Source organism: Choloepus didactylus, chromosome 4 (assembly GCF_015220235.1).
Source record: "Choloepus didactylus isolate mChoDid1 chromosome 4, mChoDid1.pri, whole genome shotgun sequence".
Lineage (NCBI taxonomy): Eukaryota > Metazoa > Chordata > Mammalia > Pilosa > Megalonychidae > Choloepus > Choloepus didactylus.
In genome coordinates, this window is record NC_051310.1 from 166216609 (window position 1) to 166237177 (window position 20569).

The 20569-nt window shown below is 38.6% G+C and overlaps 2 protein-coding genes across 9 annotated transcripts in view; one reads left to right on the forward strand and one right to left on the reverse strand.

Annotated features, from left to right (window-relative positions):
• NUBPL (nucleotide binding protein like) overlaps positions 1 to 20569 on the forward strand; it is a 626527-nt gene that overhangs the window by 166584 nt on the left and 439374 nt on the right. The window lies entirely within an intron of this gene.
• Positions 864 to 2501, reverse strand: LOC119532383 (dihydrolipoyl dehydrogenase, mitochondrial-like). The gene is given in 3 exon segments (XM_037834766.1): positions 864 to 1842; positions 1844 to 2410; positions 2412 to 2501. Coding segments are annotated over 3 exon segments (1533 nt in total). The 5' UTR covers positions 2475 to 2501; the 3' UTR covers positions 864 to 939.

The window sequence follows — 20569 nt, forward strand, 5'->3', positions numbered from 1 at the left end:
TGGTCCTATACCCCATCACTTTGCTGAATTAATTTATTAGTTTTTGTAACTTTGTTGTGGTATTTCAGGATTTTTTTGTAAATAGTGTCATGTCATCTGCAAATAGGGAAAGTTTCACTTCTCAGTTCCAATTTGGATACCTTTTATTTCTTTTTCTTGCCTAATTGTTCTGGCTAGAATTTCCGGTACAATGTTGAATTACAGTGGTGAGAGTGAACATCCTTGTCTTGTTCCTGATCTTAGAGGGAACACTTTCAGTCTTTCACCATTGAGTATGATATTAGCTGTGGATTTTTCATAATATGCTCTTTATCATGAGGAAATTTCTTTCTCTGCCTGTTTTTTTTTTTTTTAATGTTTGACATGTTTATTTCCATATCTTCATTCCATTGTAATACATTTGAGTCTCCCTTTAATAGCTGAGTCTCATAGATAAACCTCATTAATTTAGGTAACTGTCGTTCATACTTGTAGGCTTCATTGGAACCTTAAGAACTCTCAAGTACATAAATTCTGCCTCTATAAGAATTTGGAGGTTTAAGTAAGTGAGACCATTTTTTAATTTACATCTATCCAGTTTATACATATTTGAATCTTATCTGAATGACTTCACTTCTGTTTCCAATATGAAAACTGTGGTTAAAAATCCAAGTAAGTAAACTCAACTTTACTGTATAAGGGGTAAAAGATGCTTAATATAAATTCAGTGACATTGAACCTTTCATAAACAGCACGAAACCATGGGCTGATGCACTGAAACAATATTAAATTTATTTAAAATAGAAATGTGAGATTATTCCATTCTGTCCAAATCTATTAAATACCTTCCAAAAGTTTCTTAATTCAGTCCGAGAAATTCTTGCAGCCATGAGCAATTTCTGTTCAGAAATGTGACCTTTATGAAAGCTTCCCAGAAATTTCAGGAAAAAAAAATCTAACTTAAAAGTTGATCGGCTTGCCAAATGATGCAGCTAGGTTTGCTTCTCTAAAAGCTTCTGATAAAGTCGGATGTGCATGACAGACTCTAGCTATATCTTCACAGGATGCTCCATATTCCAAAGCAAGAGCAGCTTCGTTTACTATTTCTCCAGCACCTGGTCCTAGAATATGTGCTCCTAATACTCTGTCCGTGGATTTCTGCCCAAGAATCTTCACCATGCCATCTGTGTCAGCATTTGTCTTAGCTCTGCTGTTCGCAGCAAATGGGAATTTCCCAACTTTGTACTCAATACCCTCCTCTTTCAACTGCTCCTCTGATTTGCCAACCCAAGCAACTTCAGGATGTGTGTAAATCACTGATGGCACACAATTGTAGTCAATGTGCACAGCATCACCAGCCATTCCTTCGACACAGATAATGCCTTCATCTTCTGCTTTGTGGGCCAGCATTGGACCAGCAACCACATCACCAATAGTGTAGATATTTGGAATTTTAGTTTGGAATCTGGAATTGACTGGAATTCTACCTCTGGAATCAAGTTCAATGCCAAGCTCCTCTAGTCCTAAATTCTGAGTAAAGGGTCGTCGGCCAATGCAAACCAAGAGTACATCACAAGTGAGACCTTCAGCTTTACCACCAGAAGCAGCTTCAATTAAAACATTGATATTTCCATCTGACTTCTTGGTAGCACCAGTAACCTTTGTATTCAATTTAAATTTAAATCCCTGTTTTTGAAGGACACGTTGAAAGTTTTTAGATATTTCCATATCCATTCCAACTCCACCAACATGACCCAAAAACTCAACTGCTGTCACATCTGCACCAAGTCTTTGCCAAACTGAACCCAATTCTACACCTATTACTCCTGCACCAATCACAATCATCTTTTCTGGAGCTTTTTTTTAAAGATAAAGTACCTGTAGATGACACTATTGTATCTTCATCAATCGTGATTCCAGGAAAGGGAGTAACTTCTGAACCTGTAGCTATAAGAATGTTCTTTGTATCAATAACTTGAGTGCTGCCATTGGGTTTCATAGCAGTGACCTGGTTTTTGCCAGTTATCTTTCCATATCCATTTACATGAACAACCTTATTCTGTTTGAATAAGTGGGCAGTTCCACCTGTTAAAGCTTTTACTGCAATACTCTTCTGCTCCATCATCTTCTCTAAATTCAAGCGAACTTCAGGCACTTCAGTTCCCCTAGAAGCAAAATCTTTTCCATTAGCCATATGGTAATAATGAGAGTTATTCAATAAAGCCTTAGAAGGAATACAACCGACATTCAAACACGTTCCACCAAGGGTTTCATTTTTTTCAATACAGACCGTCTTGAAGCCTAACTGGGCAGCTTTAATAGCAGCAACATATCCTCCAGGACCAGAACCTATCACTGTTACATCAGCATTATTTGGTTGATCTGTGTAAGTTCTCAAAGGCACTGCAGAAACTCCCTGTAGGCCATGAGATAGATATTCGACTCAAATGGCCTCTCTTGGCCGAGGAGGAGTACACCCGACTCCAGCTCTGCATTTTCCCACGTTACTTTCCTTTCGGCAAACGCTTTCACTGCCGTGAAACGCCTCTACAGCTTCGCCAAGGTCTCCCCCTCTGCCTGGTTTTATAAGTGTTTTTGTCAGAAGGGGTGCTGGATTTTGTCAAATGCCTTTTCTGCATTAATTGATATGATCATGTGTTTTTTTTGTTTTTTTTTTTCTTCACTGTGTTACATTAACTGATTTTCATGTGTTGACCCAACCCTGTATACCAGGGCTAAATTGCACTTGTCTTAGTTTGCTAATGCTGCAGAATGCAAAACACCAGAGATGGATTGGCTTTTATAAAACGGGGATTTATTTCGCTACACAGTTACAGTCTTAAGGCCACAAAGCGTCCAAGGCAACACATCAGCAATCGGGTACCCTCACCGGAGGATGGCCAATGGCCTCCGGAAAACCTCTGTTAGCTAGGAAGGCAGCTAGCATCTGCTCCAAAGCTCCAGCCTCAAAACGGCTTTCTCCCAGGACGTTCCTCTCCAGCAAGCTTGCTTCTCTTCAAAACATCACTCCCAGCTGCACTCTCTTTCTTCCCTTTGAGTCAGCTCATTTATATAGCTCCACCGACCAAGGCCCACCCCGAATGGGTGGGGCCACACCTCCATGGGAACATCTCATCAAAATTATTGCCCACAGCTGGGTGGGGCACATTCCAAGCAAATCCAACCATCACCAAAACGCCTGCCCCACACAAATCCACAAATATAATGGCATTTGGGGGACACAATACACTCAAACCGGCACATTCCACCCCCTGAACCCCAAAATGACATTATCTTTCCAAATACAAAATATATTCATTCCATCACAATATCACAAAAACTTAAATCATTTCAGTAACAAAAGTTAAGTACAAAATCCCATCAAAATCAGTTTAGGCTTGGTCAGTTCTAAGGCATAATTCCCCTCTAGCTGTGGATCTGTGAACCTAGAACAAGTTATGTGCTTCCAATATATAAAGGAGAGACATTCATAGGATAAACATTTCCATTGCCATAAGGAGAAACAGTAAGGAAAACAGGGTTAACAGGAGCAAAACAGTTCCTAAAACCCACAGGACAAAGTCCATTAGATTTCAAAGTCCGAGAGTCATTTACAGAACAATGTTGCATCCTTGGGGCTTGAGAGAGTGGGAGCCTAACCCTTCCCAAGGGCCTTTTCTGCAGCCCGTTCCTCTCCAAACACTTAGGTGAGTGCTCCAACATTTCCACACATTGGGGAGACCACCTTCTCGGCCCCACCCTCCTCAAACATCGGGGCAGCTCCCGGATTCCCTTCCATCTCTAGGGCACACGCTCAACCCCTTCAGAACAGTGTGGTGGCAGCCAGGCTCTCCCCAATTCCCTGGAAATGTGCTCCACCCTCTTTGGGACCTGAGGTGGCAAAACTCTTCCAGAGCATCGAGGCGGAAAGCCCGCCCTCGACCTCCAGGGCAAACTCACCCTTTCCATGCATGTGGGCTGCTCTGCTCTCCCAGCCCTAAACCTCTTGACTCCAGACCTCAACCTCCATGGCTCTGTCTTTGAAGAGATTTTTCCTTTAATTTTTTCCTTGTCTGTCTCCTCCAGTCCAGACCGGCAATGGCTCCGTCTATAAAGATCTCGCAAAAATTCTGTTGGCTTTGCATGAAGCACGCAGGGGTCAAAGCCATCAGACAATAGGAGTTTCCACAAATCCTTTCTGCTTAACTCCTTATCCAATCTTGGCTTGTCCTCAGGTTGGGCTGTAGCTTCTGGGATTCTACCCACTGGAAGCCCGTAATTTTCCAAGCCATCAACTTCTGGTTTCTTTGAACCCAAGAGTTCAGTTCTAAGTTTATCTCTCTCTGCTCGCATTTTACTATAAGCTGCAAGGAGAAGCCAGGATACGTCCTCCACACGTAGTCTGGAGATCTCCTCAGCTAAGTATTCCAAGTTGTTGCTTCCAGATTCTTCCTTCCATCTGACACCAGGACTCAATTTTGCCAAATTCTCTGCCACTTTAAAACAAGGATCACCTTTCTTCCAGTTTACAACACATTCATCATTTCTGTTCAAGTCCTCATCAGAAGTATCTTTAGAGTCCATATTTCCACAAACAGTCTCTTTAAAGCAGTTTTGGCCTTTTCTATCAAGCTCCTCACAACTCTTCCAGAAATTCCCCCTTATCCATTTAAAAAGCCGTTCCAACATGTTTGGTATCTGCAAACTCAGCAGCAAAAGCACCCCACTTCTGGTACCAAAATCTGTCTTAGTTTGCTAATGCTGCAGAATGCAAAACACCAGAGATGGATTGGCTTTTATAAAACGGGGATTTATTTCGCTACACAGTTACAGTCTTAAGGCCACAAAGCATCCAAGGCAACACATCAGCAATCGGGTACCCTCACCGGAGGATGGCCAATGGCCTCCGGAAAACCTCTGTTAGCTAGGAAGGCAGCTAGCATCTGCTCCAAAGCTCCAGCCTCAAAACGGCTTTCTCCCAGGACGTTCCTCTCCAGCAAGCTTGCTTCTCTTCAAAACATCACTCCCAGCTGCACTCTCTTTCTTCCCTTTGAGTCAGCTCATTTATATAGCTCCACCGACCAAGGCCCACCCCGAATGGGTGGGGCCACACCTCCATGGGAACATCTCATCAAAATTATTGCCCACAGCTGGGTGGGGCACATTCCAAGCAAATCCAACCATCACCAAAACGCCTGCCCCACACAAAACCACAAAGATAATGGCATTTGGGGGACACAATACACTCAAACCGGCACAATCATGGTGTATAATTCTTTTAATGTGCTGTTGGATTCTATTTGCCAGTATTTTGTGGTATATTTTTGTATCTGTATTCATAAGGGATGTTGCTCTGTAATTTTCTTTTTTTGTGGTATATTTATCTGGCTGTGGTATAAGGGTGATGATGTTGGCCTTATAGAATGAGTTAGGGAATGTTCCCTATTTTACAGTTTTTTTTTTTTTTTTTTTTTTTTTTAAGAGTTTGAGCAGGATTGGTGTTAATTTTTCTTGGAATGTTTGGTAAAATTCCCCTGTGAAGCCACCTGATCCTGGGTGTTTCTTTGTTGGGAAGTTTTTGTTTATTGATTCAATCTCTATTTTTTTATTGGTCTGTTGAGATCTTCTATTACTTCTTGAGTCGATGTAGGTAGTTTGTGTGTTTCTTGGAGTTTGTCCATTTCATCTATATCTAATTTGTTGGCATAGAGTTGTTCTTAGTATCTTTTTATAGTCTTTTTAATTTCAGTGGAGTAGGTAGTAATGTCTTCCTTTACATTTTGATTTTAGTTACTTGTGTCCTCTCTTTTTTCTATGTCAGTCTAGCTAAAGCTTTGTCAATTTTATCAATATTTTCAAAGAAACAACTTTTGGTTTTGTTGATTCTCTTTATTGTTTTTTTTATTCTCTATTTCATTTATCTCTGATTTGTTATTTCCTTTCTTTTGCTTGTTTTGGGTTTAGTTTGCTCTTTTTCTAGATCCTCCAGTTTTGAGATAGGGTCTGTGATTTGAGATCTTCTTTTTTAATGTAAGCATTTAGAGCTATAAATTTTCCTCTCAGCACTACTTTTGCTGTATCCCATAAGTATTGGTAAGTTGTGTTTTCATTTTCATTCACCTCAAGATTATTGTTTTGTGACATAACATATTGTCTATCATAGAGAATAATTCATGTTCACCAGAGAAAAATGTGTCATCTGCTGCTGTTGGGTGAAGTGTTCTCAAACTGCTTTTGTAATACTTTAACAGTATTTGCCTTTTTCACTCACATTTTGAGTGGAGTTTTCCGGAAGCTATATGAGGTATGATATTGCAAAAGACTGACTGCAGAAGCAGATATGAGGATCCAGTTGTCGTCTGTTAAGCCAGACATTTTTAAAAAGAGTTGTAAAAATGCAAAACAATGCCACTCTTATTACTAATTTTCTTTTTGGTTTTGAAAATAGTTTTTTTTTTTTTCATTAAAAAATGTGGTATATTTGTTAATATGTAGTGGGTTTATTGCTAAATGAATAAATAAATATTTTTAATTTCTCAGTTTTAATATCTATTGTAAATATAAGTAGATATTGCCAACATAAACAAAGGCTCTTTAAGGGTCCTCAATAATTTAAGACTTGTAAAGGGGTCCTGAGACAATAAAGTTTGAGTATTCTTGGCCTAGAGAGTTTCCATTTGTTTAGTAAAGCATGAATCATAGAAACCAAATAACATACAATCGAAATGTTTCCTAAGTAGTTGCAATAAACTATTAACCCTGTGCTGATGTTTTAGAGTTGCATAAAGTTTAATTATTCTCATCAGGAATAAAAGAAAACAGCTAACTCTAAAGACAATATAGCAAAATAGTTAAATCCATAGCCCTTGAAACCAGACTACCCAAGTTCAAATCTTGGCTCTGACACTGACTACTTATGCTTTAATTTTATGCTTGAGTTTTTTTCCACTTGTAAAATAGAGGTGATGACATTAACTGGACCTTACCTCACCAAGTTGATGTAAGTTCTTAAAGGCTGTTTTGACTTAAATTTCCACTCTGTCCTTGACTTTGATTCTGCTGCTCCTTTTCATTAATTGTCTTCCTTTGCCCAGCTCCTTTTCATCCTTCAGGTCTCAGGTTGGACATACATCTTACTCTGCGAAGTCTTCTTAGTGGCTTCAAGTAATGGTGTCACTTCCTTCTCTATTTGTTCATATGTTTATGAACTCCTGCCATTAGAGTGATGGTGGCCTTGATGAAGTCAGTGACTGTGTGTTAAATCTGTTGCTAGTGCCTGGCTCATCATTACATTTTCAATAAATGCTTGTTAAGTGGTTGAAAGCAGATTATGCTTTGACTGAATCTGAGCTTTCTAAAGTGTTTATAAAATTATCAAGGAGTCATTTTTGACTTGGGAAAATTATGGTTAGAGAAACATTAAATAAGGCAGTTTTCAACCTGTGTCTCAACATTTTTATTTCAATTAAAACATATACAACAAAACCTGAAAACATATCTTTGAATGTTATTCCTGTGTCAGAAAATTTAGGGGGTGGGCAAGTGTTAGATTTAAAACAAGCTGTGGTAAGATTAAAGGCTATGAGAATGAAGATGAAATTAGATCAGTATTGTTTTCAGTTGTGGCATTTTAAATCTTTAATTTTGGCCTTGAAACATTTCACATTACGGTTTTCATTTCGCCTGTTTCTTTTTGGTCAGGAACATGTGATAGTTCACTTTTGGCAGTTGCACTGTGTGAAAGGTCTGGGGTCAGCACCACTGAACAGAAGTTGGTCAGTGAATGTTCAGATGAAAGGGGAAAAAAAACTTTTTAAAGGATCTTTATTTATTGTTGGTGTAATGAGACAAAACAAAGCAGTTATAAGCTTGAACCTCTCACCATGTTCTTGCTTCCTCCTTTTCTCAAATGCTTTGCCAAGTTAACCACATCAACCGATTTTACAGAAAATGGAATGCCCTTTTAAATAGTCAGTTTTTTAGCCATTATTGTTAAGATGCTTCTTCAGAAAGGCTCTTTCTCTTCTCTTGTCTTCCAAAAGGATATAAAACCATAAATGGCTGCTTAAAGAAAAGAGGCAGCATGTTATACTTCATTGAGTGATAAAGTACAATGAGCTATTTTTCTGCTGAGCTGAAAGGAAGAAACTCCATCCTTCTGTTGCTTTAAAAGATGATTTTATTGCTGTCAGGACAGATAACAGCTAGGATTTCCTAAGAGCAATAAATGGCAAGTTGGATTACTGTCTGTGGCTCTTAAACAATGTAACATTTGTGAATTAAGGGAAGAAAGTGACTCAGGTAGTCTTTGAAGGCGGTCTAGATCCCCTGCATGGAGATAGGGTTGCTCTCTATTTAGGTTTTACCTGATTAGAACAAAAAGCATAAGCCTCCTCTAAACCCTGAAACCGCCTTTGCTCTCAAACTTTTGCTGGAATGTTACCCGGAGTGTGATGGGGCTCTTTGCCAGTCACCATGGAAACTAACCAAAGCTCTGGTCCTATCCTTTCAGCTATTTAGGGTGGCCTAAATAAAAGATGGCCAACATGTCTAACCCTATTCCCCACATATGTATTTCCTTTAGAAATGATCTAAAAATGCATTTTACTTGAGGGACAATAGAATATCTGTATCATGTTTCTAGTAGGCTATTTAAAACATTTTATGCAGCTGAAGAATATCCTGGCCAAGAAACATTAATGAACATTCTTTCTCTAATGGAGGAAAAGAATCTCGATGTTGATTTTGACTGTTGGCCTCATTGTTTATATATGCAGCAAAATAGCAAATGCTGAATTTCCATTTACCTGCTTAGTGGTGGAGAGGGACTTGCCATAGAAATTAAGACATGGGTATTACTTTGTTAAACCATTGCCAAGTGAAATGTGGTTTAATTGATGATGTCAGAGAGCTAAACGTTAAGAGCATCTGTAAGCAATTTAGGTGATTAAGTATTCAGATGTTGTAGACATTTAATAGCATGTCTTCCAAAATGACTCGTCTGTAGCTAAGGTCAGAGAGGGCTTTATAGTTACTGTAATCTTTATAAGTCTGAACCTTGACAATCCTTCATTATTCCCTTAGTAGGGAACTTGTGAACAGAGGAGGAATATCTGAGCAGAAACTTTTTGGGGAGCTACCTGGTACTGATAGAAAAGCCTTGTGTCAGGAGCCACACTGATTGCTTTATAAAGCATTTATTCTATTTTTAAGGTCTGGCCCTGAGAAAAAGGCAAAATAGGAACTTGGATAATTGAAATTTCCTCTTGGTTGCTTTCTTTTTTTAAAAACTTTATCAGAAAATTAAAAAACAAACAAAAAACATTTCAAACAAAATAAAACAAAGGAATAAGAAAAACAACCTAAAATAACTACATTGCTTCCAACATCTTCCTACCATACCCCAAAAACATTAACAAACCATAGTTGTTCCTGAACATTCCCATAACATTAAGATTACCCTCCATAACTTATCTGTTTTTATTTGGTTGCTTTAAGTAACATATTTTTCTCTAACGTCCAATAAAGTCTATCTATATGAAATGAAGATAAATGCTTCTATAAATAAGGACAATTTTATTCATTCTTTTAAGAATTTACTGAGCGCCTACCATGTGCTATTCAAAGTTTCTGTCCTCAGGGAGTTTGTAGTCTAGTGGAGGAGACATAATAAATATATACTCAGTAATAAGAGTTATGGAAAATAATAAAGTAATGTAAGGGAATAGAAAGGGATGGGAGATGCTATTTTTAAATAAATAGGGTTACTAGGGAGGGGTTCTTTGAAAACATGACATTTGAGCAGAGATGTGAATGAATTGGGAAACTGGGTCATGTGGATTCATCTTGGCTTGTTTGAACAGCAAGAAGGCCACAGTGACTAGAGTGGACTAAGGGAGGGGTTAGCAGGAGGTTTGTCATATGGAGCCTTATAAGCCTTGGTGGCAGTTTGGACTTTTTTTCTGAGCGTAATGTGGAGGTTTTGAACAGGGCAGTGACATGGTCTAATTTATTCAATAAAAGGATTTGGCTGCAGTGTGGAAGACTGGTTGTAGAGGAACAAGAATGGTAGTAGGGAGACCAGTTAATGGCGACCACAGGAGTCCAGGCTAAAGATGATAGTTTGGATTGTGGTGGTGGAGGTAATGATATAGTTAGGTTCCAAAAATATTTTGAAGATAGAACTGGGATGAATTGGATGTGGATGGTAAAGGAAAGAGATGGCTCCTTGGTTTTGGTCTTAGCACCTGGGTGAATAGTAGTGATAGTTCCTGAGAAGGAGAAGGCTTCTGAAGGAGAGGTTGGGGGTTAAAATCAGGAGTTACCTTTTACACACATTAAATTCAAAATGCCTAATAGACCCCTGAGTGGATATGTTGAAAAAATCCGAGCTCAGAGGAGATGTGAGGCTAGAGATTCTTATTTGGGTGTCATCAGAATATAGGTAGTATTTAAGGCTGTGGATCAGAGTAAGATCCCCTTGGAAGTAAGGATATATTTGAGAAAATTGTCTTTTAACTAGCAGTACATTTTAAGGCTGGAATAAAGGAATACATGAATTGTAAGACTTATCTAAGTTGCTAAATATGTAGAGCTAAAAAAGTGGAGTTTTAAATGTTCTAATTTGATATATAACACATTGGCTTTATGCAGTTGTCTGCTTGCTATTTTGTTAGCCAATTCCTTTACTTTCTTTGGCTTAAAATAGTGGCAAGCTTTCTTTTAGGAGTTCTCTAAGGAATTAAAAAAATGGTGTCAGAATGAATTGGGTACTGACTAGAATGGTTATTTCTAAAAGCTACGTGGCATAGAAATTTTATCATGGTAAGGACAATTTGAAAATTAATAGATGCCAGTGATAATGGGATAGAAAGGGCTTGTTTATGAATGGGGTATTTTAGTGAGCAAACACCAGCTGTGTGTGACTAAGGGTGGCACCCATCCAGAGGAAGGACATTTTGGGGAAAATTTGTGTGCTTATGTTTTTCACCAGCAGAGAGGCTTTTTAGATTACTTGTCGCTTTTCTTTTCCAAAGGATTAAGTTTCAAAAGAAGGATCAGACCTCTCTGGTCAGGTGAGGTGACGTATTTGGAACAAGAGGGATGTTTGCAACAATACTGGGATAGAACTTTCCCTAGACCCTGTGGTTCATAGGTATTTGACCAAGTACTTAGGAGGCAAGTCTTAATATGACTTTTTTTTTCTCCGTTCAATGAGAATTGCTCAACTTGATTAGCTTCTAATTTTGTCTTAACATTAGTCACACCATGGAGCTTGTGAGTATCAATTCTTTTAAAATAATTTTCCTGACTATAAGTAATACTTACATGTTTTGAGCATCAAATCTTACTTCGCAAAACTAGTCTGGTAGTAGAAATTGTTTTTATAATGGAGAAAAAAGGGGTTTGGTATCATGTTACTTAAGGATGTTTTAAGTAATCAAAAGAAAAAGGCAAATTTGAGAACCTAGGGAATATACCAGTTGTCATTGTTAAAGTAGGAAATTGAAGTCAGAAAAGAATAGACTTACTTAGAAACAAGTCCTGTAAATGGAACTTGAGTAGCTAACATCTGCCTCTGACAAAATTCCCTGCAAGACTCCTGCTTCTTGTGTAGTCTTCTCGTTATGGCTGTGACATTTTCATATTTGCCATGAAAATGATTATCTGATAATATAAATGATGGCTTATTTTTATACATGATTAGAGAAAATGGAAGGCAGCTGTTGCTTAAGTGCATGCTTTATGAAACATTGCAGAGAATATGACATAGGAAGTAGTAAATCAAGGTTAGGAGAGAGGTGGTTGCTGAGGCTCTCGTGGAGCAGGCAGGTCCTCTGCAGGTGGGGCAGATGACGTCTCTTATTTCTCTTGGTGACTGTTGGTTTTGGCTCTGGCAGAGAGTTGGGTAGTGTAGCCGATTACATCACATGACCTGTGGTTTTATGATTAGGCTTGTGAAACTGGAGAACCTAAGGCATTCCTTTAAAGCATGTTTATTAACCACCTGCTATATGTCAGGTACTGTGGTAGGAATTACCGAGAGAGTGGCAAATTAGTTCAGGTTATTTATATACATCTGCGATTAAGTGCTGCAAAGAAATGATGGTGTGAGGAAAGCATATAACAGGATACCAATTCTATTCAAGGTTGAGGGAACACTTCCCAGAGGAAGTAATATTAATCACATCTGCCTTCCTACAATCACTATTGTTTTCTTTCACATTACTCTTTAATTTTTTCATGGTAATAATTATTATTACCCCCAATTCTTATTTATTTGTTATTTTTCTCCCTCTATTCTCCCCTTCTCCCATTTAAAATGAAAGCTCCCTGAGAGCAGTGACCTTTGTTCTAGAAAAACCCTGAGTGGAAAGGAGCATGGAGAGGTGAAGGAACTAAAATAAGGTCAATGAGGTGGCAGTCAGTGTGAGAGGTAAGTCTGCATGTTAGTTAGGAGTGAGACTGTACAGGCCTTGGAGGCCAGGTCAAGAATTTTAAGATTTATCCTAAGGGTGATGGGAAGCAATTTTAAGCAGAGGTTACATATGATCACATTTCTTTAAAAATTACTTTACTAGATGCAGGGAGAATGGCGGGTGTGCCGGTTTGAATGTATTATGTCCCCCCAAACGCCATTATCTTTGATGTAATCTTGTGTGGGCTGATGTATCAGCGTTGATTAGATTGTAATTCTTTGAGTGTTCCTGTGGAGATGTGCCCCACCCAGCTGTGGGTGATGACTCTGACTGGATAATTTCCATGGAGGTGTTACCCCACCCATTCATGGTGGTCTAAATTAAATCACTGGAGCCATATAAATGAGCTGACAAACAGAAGGAACTCAGTGCAGCTGAGAGTGACATTTTGAAGAGGAGCTACAGCCAAGAGGGACACTTTGAAGAATGCATAGAAGCTGAGAGAGTAGCTGCAGGTGAGAGACAGTTTGAAGACGTCCATTGAAAGCAGACTCTTGCTCCAGAGAAGCTAAGAGAGGGCAAACACCCCAAAAGCAACTAAGAGTGACATTTTTGAGGAACTGCAGCCTAGAGAGGAACATCCTGAGAGAAAGCCATTTTGAAACCAGAACTCAAGAGAAGATGCCAGCCACGTGCCTTCCCAGCTAACAGAGGTTTTATGGACACCATTGGCCATCCTCCGGTGAAGGTATGTGATTGTTGATGACTTACCTTGAATACTTTATGGCCTTAAGACTGTAACTTTGTAACCAAATAAACCCCCTTTATAAAAGCCAGTCCATTTCTGGTGTTCTGCACCCCGGCAGCATTAGCAAACGAGAACAGAGGGGATGTTAGAGCAGACTAGTTTAGGCTATTACAATAGCAAGCAATTGTGTTGATGGTTTCTATTAGGGTGTTTGCAGCAGAGATGGCAAAGGAAGTGGAATTGATAAATGTTGGTGATGGGTTGGATATGATGGGAGCGGAGAGCGAGGGGTCAAGGATGGCTTCCAGTCTAGGTTTCTTAATTGTACAACTGAGTTGATACCGGCTGGATACATTTTTCTAATGCATTTTAAAAATAATATGCATATTAAATATAAACTCATGACATAAATTGAAAGCTTCTTTAAATAAGAGAAGAGATTTAGTACTTTCAAACTTGAAGAAAATTAGAATGGAAAAAAATACATTTCCTTTATTTTCAAGTTCATTGTACAGAATTTCCCTTGATTGTAAAAATTCAGCAAATGTGTTGAACTTTTCCAGTCAACTTTTGGTCAAGACAAAAAAAGCATAGTACTTTCAGTTTGTGCTCTTTTGCCTACTAATAGGTAATCTGTATCTTTGCTTAAAGGTTTGTTTGTCATAATTGAATGATGTCTGAACAGTTTTTTTAAAAAACAGCTTTATTGAGATATAATTCACATGACTTTCAACGCACCCATTTAAAGTATAAAATTCAACAATTTTTAGTATTATTCAGAGTTGTGCACTCATCACTACAATTCTAGAACGCTTGCATTACTCTCAAAAGAAACCCTGTACCATTTAGCCATTGCCTCTCAATTCCTCTATGCATCCCAGCCATAGGCAACTGCTAATCTAATTTTTAAAAAATTTATATGAATTAAAAAATTACGTTGAAGGGAATGGACATCTTTATTAAGTTGCCCAGCTATAAACATGGTACCTCTGCCATTTATTGGACTCTTTTACTTTTCTTTTTTAAACATTATTTTAAAAAAATATTCTTTATTAATAATTTTTTTTGTAAGTTTACAGAAATATCATGCATAAAATATATAAAATACAGAGTTCCCATGTATCACCCTATTATTAACACCTCACACTTAATGAGGTACATTTGTTATAATTCATGAGAGAGCATTTTTATAATTGTATTTTAACTATAGTCCATTGTTTACAGTAGGGTTCATTGTGTTGTACAGTACTATGTTTTTTCTTTTAATTTTTATTCTGGTAACATATATATGACCTAAATTTTTCCCTTTTAACCACATTCACTTATTTAATTCAATGCTGTTAATTACATTTACAATGTGCTACCGTCACCACCTTCCTTTACCAAAACTTTACAATCGACCTCAATAGAAATTCTGTACAATTTAAGCATTAACTCCCCATTCCCTACCACCAACCCAGTCCCTGGTAATCTGTATTCTAGATTTTGACTCTATGAGTTTGCTTATTCTAATTTCATATCAGTGAGATCATGCCATATTTGTCCTTTTTCATCTGGTTTATTTTACTCAGTATGATGTCTTAAGTGTTCATCCATGTTGTCACATGAATTAGAACTTCATCCTTTTTTTTAAAAATTCAATTTTATTGAGATATATCCACATACTACACAATCATCCAAAATGTACAGTCATTTGTTTATAGTACCATTATATAGTTGTGCATTCATCAACACAATTAATTTTTGAACATTTTCATTACTGCAAAAAAAAAAAGAATAAGAATAAAAATTAAAGTAAAAAAGAACACCTAAAACATCCCATCTCCCCATCCCTCCCTATTATTCATTTACTTTTCGTCCCCATTTCTTTACTCGTCTTTCCATACACTGGATAAAGGAAGTGTAAGCCACAAGGTTTTCACAGTCACACGGTCACACAATATAAGCTGTACAGTTATACAGTTGTCTTCAAGAGTCAAGGCTACTGGTTGCAGTTCAACAGCTTCTGATATTTCCTTCTAGCTATTCCAATACACTAAAAACTAAAAGGGATCTCTATATAAGAATATCCTCAGAATGTCCTCTCGACTCCATTTGAAATCTCTCAGCCACTAAAGCTTTATTTTGTTTCATTTCTCTTCCTCCTTTTGGTAAAGAAGGTGTGCAAGTTAGATGTATTATGTCCCCCCCCAAACACTGTTATCTTTGATGTAATCTTGTGTGGGCAGATGTATCAGTGTTGATTAGATTGTAATTCTTTGAGTGTTTCCATGGAGATGTGACCCACCCAACTGAGGGTGATGACTCTTAATTGGATAATTTCCATGGAGGTGTGACCCCACCCATTCAGGGTGGGTCTGAATTAGTTCACTGGAGCACTATATAAGCTCAGACAGAAGGAGCCAGCTTGCTACAGCCAAGAGGGACACTTTGAAGAATGCACAGGAGCTGAGAGAGGAACTGCAGTTTACAGAGACATTTTGGAGATGGCCTTTGAAAGCAGACTTCTAGTCTGGAGAAGCTAAAGAGGACAAATGCCCCAAGAGCAACTGAGAGTAATATTTTGGAGAGAAGCTGAAGCCTAGAGAGCAACATCCTGGGAGAAAGCCATTTTGAAACCAGAACTTGGAACAGATGCCAGCCATGTGCATTCCCAGCCAACAGAGGTTTTCCAGATGCCATTGGCCATCCTCCAGTGAAGGTACCTGATTGTTGATGCATTACCTTGGACACTTCATGGCCTTAAGACTGTAACTGTGTAACCAAATAAACCCCCTTTATAAAAGCCAGTCCATTTCTGGTGTTTTGCAATCTGGCAGCATTGGCAAACTAGAACAGATTTTGGTACTGGAGAAGTGGGGTGCTGCTGAGTTTGCAAACAACAAGTATGTTGGAAGGCTTTTTAAATGGATAAGGGGAAGATTCTGGAAGAATCATGAGGCGCTTGATAGAAAAGTGCTTTGAAGAGACTGTGGAAATACGGACTCTAAAGATACTTCTGATGAGGCCTTGAACAGAAATGATGAATGTGTCATTGCCAACTGGAAGGAAGGTGATCCTTGTTTTAAAGTGGAAGAGAATTTGGCAAAATTGAGTGCTGGTGTTGGATGGAAGGCAGAATTTGAAAGTGACAACCTGGAATATTTAGCTGATGAGATCTACAAGCAAAATATAGAAGTAGCGTGGCTTTTACTTGCAGCTTACAGTAAAATGTGAGAGGGCAGAGATAAGCTGAGAAGTGAACTCTCGGTTTCAAAGAAACCAGAAATTGATGGCCTGAAAAACTCTGGGCTTCCAGGGGATGAAACCCCAGAAGCTACAGCCCAACATGAGGGTGTAACCAAACATGGAACCCAGCTGCCATTTCACTGAGGAATGGCTGATGGCATCTGTAACACCTCTGTCTGCTGGGAAGGCATGTGGTTGGCATCTGCTGTTCCTTTGCTCCCTGGTTGCATTTCAAAATGGTGTTCTCCAAAATATCTCTGGGTTTCTCTTAGCTTAGCGTCTCCATACATCCTTCTGTCTGCATCTCCAAGCATCAGCAAGCATCTCTGTCTGTGTCGACTCTTTTATAGGAATTCCAGTGATTTAATTAAGGCCCACCCTGAATGGGTGGGGTTCACACTTCCATGGAAATAATTTAATCAGGGTTATCACCTGAATCACATCTCCATGGAAACAATCAAAAGGTTTCACTCAACAAGATTGGGTTAGAAGATCATGGCTCCTCTGGGGACATAATATATGCAAACTGGCAAACCTGTCTATTCCTGTCTGTAGCCCTCCCTTTAGTATTTCTTATAGAGCAGGTCTCCTATTCGCAAACTCTCTCAGTGTCCTGTTTATCTGTAAATATTTTAAACTCTCCTTCATTTTTGAAGGATAGTTTTGCCACATATAGAATTCTTGGTTGGCAATTTTTCTCTTTCAGTATCTTGAATATATCATACCACTGCCTTCCTGCCTCCATGGTTTTTGCTGAGAGATCTGCACTTTGTCTATCGAGTTTCCCATGTATGTGATGGACTGCTTTTCTCTTGCTGCTTTCAGAATTCTCTGTTTGTCTTTGACATTTGACAATCTGATTAGTAAGGGTCTTAGAGTAGGTCTATTTGCATCAATTCTGTTTTGGGTACCTTTGTGCTTCTGGAACCTGTAATTTTTTTTTTAATTCAATTTTATTGAGATTGTTTACATACCATACAGTATCCAAAATGCACAATCAGTTGACCATAGCACCATCACACAGCCTTGCATCCATCACCATAATTAATTTTTTTTTCAATTTTTAGAACATTTTCATTACTTGAAAAGAAACAAAAACAAAAAAGAAAACTCAAATCCTTCCATACCCCTAACCACCCCCCTCCACTATTGACCTGCAGTATTGGTATAGCCCACCCACCACTGGCGATGAAAAAAAATGTTAAAATACCACTAACTGTAGTACATAGTTTGCAGTAGGCACATTCCTTCCCTATATACCCCTCTATTATCAACTTCTAGTTACAGTGTCATACATTTGTTCTATTTCGTGAAGAACATTTATAATATTCATAGAGTTAATCATAGACATTGTCCATCACAGAGTTCACTGTTCAACACATTCCCATCCTTTAACCTCCAACCCTCTCCCTGGTGACACATGTGACTCCTAGCTTCCCACCTCCACCACACCCATACACCACTCAGCACTGCCAGCCATTCTGACAACAATGTGCTACCATCATCTCTGTCCATCTCCAAACACTCAAGTTAAACATTCTACCCACAAAAAGCAACTGCTCCCAATTCCTTAGCCCCAGCCTACATCCTGGCATCCCACATTTCATGTCCCTGAGCCCACACATTATAATTAGTTCATATCAGTGAGACCATACAATATTTGTCCTTTTGTGTTTGACTTATTTCACTCAATATAGTGCCCTCAAGGTTTCTTCAGCAACCCATTTTTTAAAAGACAGTTTTGTTCACATACCATACATTCTGTCCTAATAAACAATCAGTGGTTCCCTGTATAATCATTTATGCACTCACCACCATCACCACTATCTATATAAGGACATTTCCATTCCTTTCACAAAGAAGAAGGAAGAGTCAAAGAAGGTAGAGAGACAAAAGAAAAAGGAAAAGAAAGAAAAAAAAGTGAAAGCTAAAAAGCAACAAAAGGAAAGATAGAATTGAAATACAGTACAATGAAAGAGTCAGACAACACCACCAATGCCAACAGTCCCATCCCCCTTCCTTATATCCCCCTCTTATAGGCATTTAGCTTTGATATATTGCATTTGTTACATTAAAGGAAGCATAATACAATGTTTTCTTAACTGTACTCTCTAGTTTGCATTGATTGTATTTTTAACCCCAGTTCCACCCTATTTTTAATACCTGGCAAGGTTGAGATTCATTTGTTCTCATGTAAAACATATTTGTACATTTTATCACAGTTGTTGAGCACTCTAGGTTTCACTGAGTTATACAGTCCCAGTCTTTATCTTTTGTCTTTTGTTCTGGTGTCCCACATGGTCCTAACCTTCCTGTTTCAACCATTCTCACAGTCATCTTTGTTCAGTGTACTTACATTGCTGTGTTATCATCACCCAAAATTGTGTTCCAAACCTCTCACTCCTGTTTTTTCCCTATCTGTCTGTAGTGCTCCCTTTAGTATTTCCTGTAGAGCAGGTATCTTGTTCACATACTCTATCATTGTCTGTTAAAGAATATTTTAAACTCTCCCTCATATTTGAAGGACAGTTTTGCTGGATATAGGATTCTTGGTTGGTGGTTTTTCTCTTTCAGTATCTTAAATATATCACACTACTTCCTTCTTGCCTCCATGGTTTCTACTGAGAAATCTCACATAGTTTTATCAAGCTTTCTTTGTATATGATGGATCACTTTTCTCTTGCTGCTTTTAGGATACTCTCTTTGTTTTTGACATTTGATAATCTGATTATTAAGTGTCTTGGAGTAGGTCTATTCAGATCTATTCTGTTTGGGGTACACTGCACTTCTTGGATCCATAATTTTATGTCTTTCATAAAAGATGGGAAATTTTTAGTGATTGTTTCCTTTATTACTGCTTCTGCCCCTTTTCCCTTCATCTTCTGGGACACCCATGGCATATATACATTCATGTGTTTCATGTTGTCATTCAGTTCTCTGAGCCTTTGCTCATATTTTTCCATTCTCTTCCCTATCTGTTCTTTCATGTGTAGGATTTCAGGTATCTTGTTCTCCATTCCTGAATGTTTTCTTCTGTTTCTTAAAATCTGCTGTTGGATGTCTGCATTGTGTTTTTCGTCTCTTGTGTTGTGCCTTTCATTTCCAAAGATAGATTCTGCCAGTTGTCTTTTCAAACTTTCAATTTCTACCTTATGTTTGCCCAGTGTTTTCTTTATATTCTTCATCTCTTTTGCTATATCTTCCCTAAACTCATTGACTTGGGTTTTTGATTGATTTAGCATATTTATTTGAAAATCTTTAATTGATTGTTTCATTAAAGTGAAACAATATCTTAGCTGTATCCCAGTTGAGGTGTAAGTTTGTTCCTTTGACTGGGCCATATCTTTGTTTTTCCTAGTGTGATTTGTAGTTTTTGGTTATTTAGGCATCTGGTTTCCTTGGTTAGCCCAATCAGATTTTCCCAGACCAGAATGGGTTCAGGTCTCAGAATGGGGCTAAATTCAGTGTCAAGTTTCCCTAAGGGTGTGTCTTAGAAGCTTGACAGACTTTCCTGTGAGGCCTCTAGCCACTGTGCTTTTCCTGACCTGCCCAGCAGGTAGCACCTGTCAGTCTGTCACTCCCAACTGGTGTGAAAAGGTGTGGTCCCTTTAGTTCTCAGCTTAGGTTGTTTCTGTTTCAACTGTTTTCCCCTAGGCCTTTGGGTCTGAGTTCTGAAGGGAGGGCTGACACTAGAGCTGGGCCCCACTTCCTTCTTCTTAGGGAAGATACACTCCCCCTAGGGAGTTATCTTCTGCATTTGAATTACTTGTTTGTCTCTCTGACTCTGTTAACTCCACCCCTGTCTGGGTCAGAGTGCTGTGAACTGAAAATGGCTGAGGCTCTTTCCACAGAGCCACTCAGGTTGAGAGAGAGAAAAAGGGAAAGAAAGCCCCCTTTCAGAGCCAGTCCATGAACCCCCAGTTTTGCCCATTGGTGAGAGAGAGCACCTGGTCTTCTGGGCTCCCTTTCCTGGAGCACAGGCATTTTCTGGCTCTCTAAGGTCAGTTGTCTCTAAAAAGCCTCTGTATTTTTTTTAAAAAGTATTATTTTTTTCCGTCAGCCCTACCTCCTCTCCACTGGGAGCGACCTCAGGGTACTTTGCTGCTTGTTGGGGTTTGTCTATGTTTGTAGCTTTTGTTCAGCAGTCCACATTTGTTAATTAAAACCCCAGTTGAAGCTAGGCTGAGCTATATTC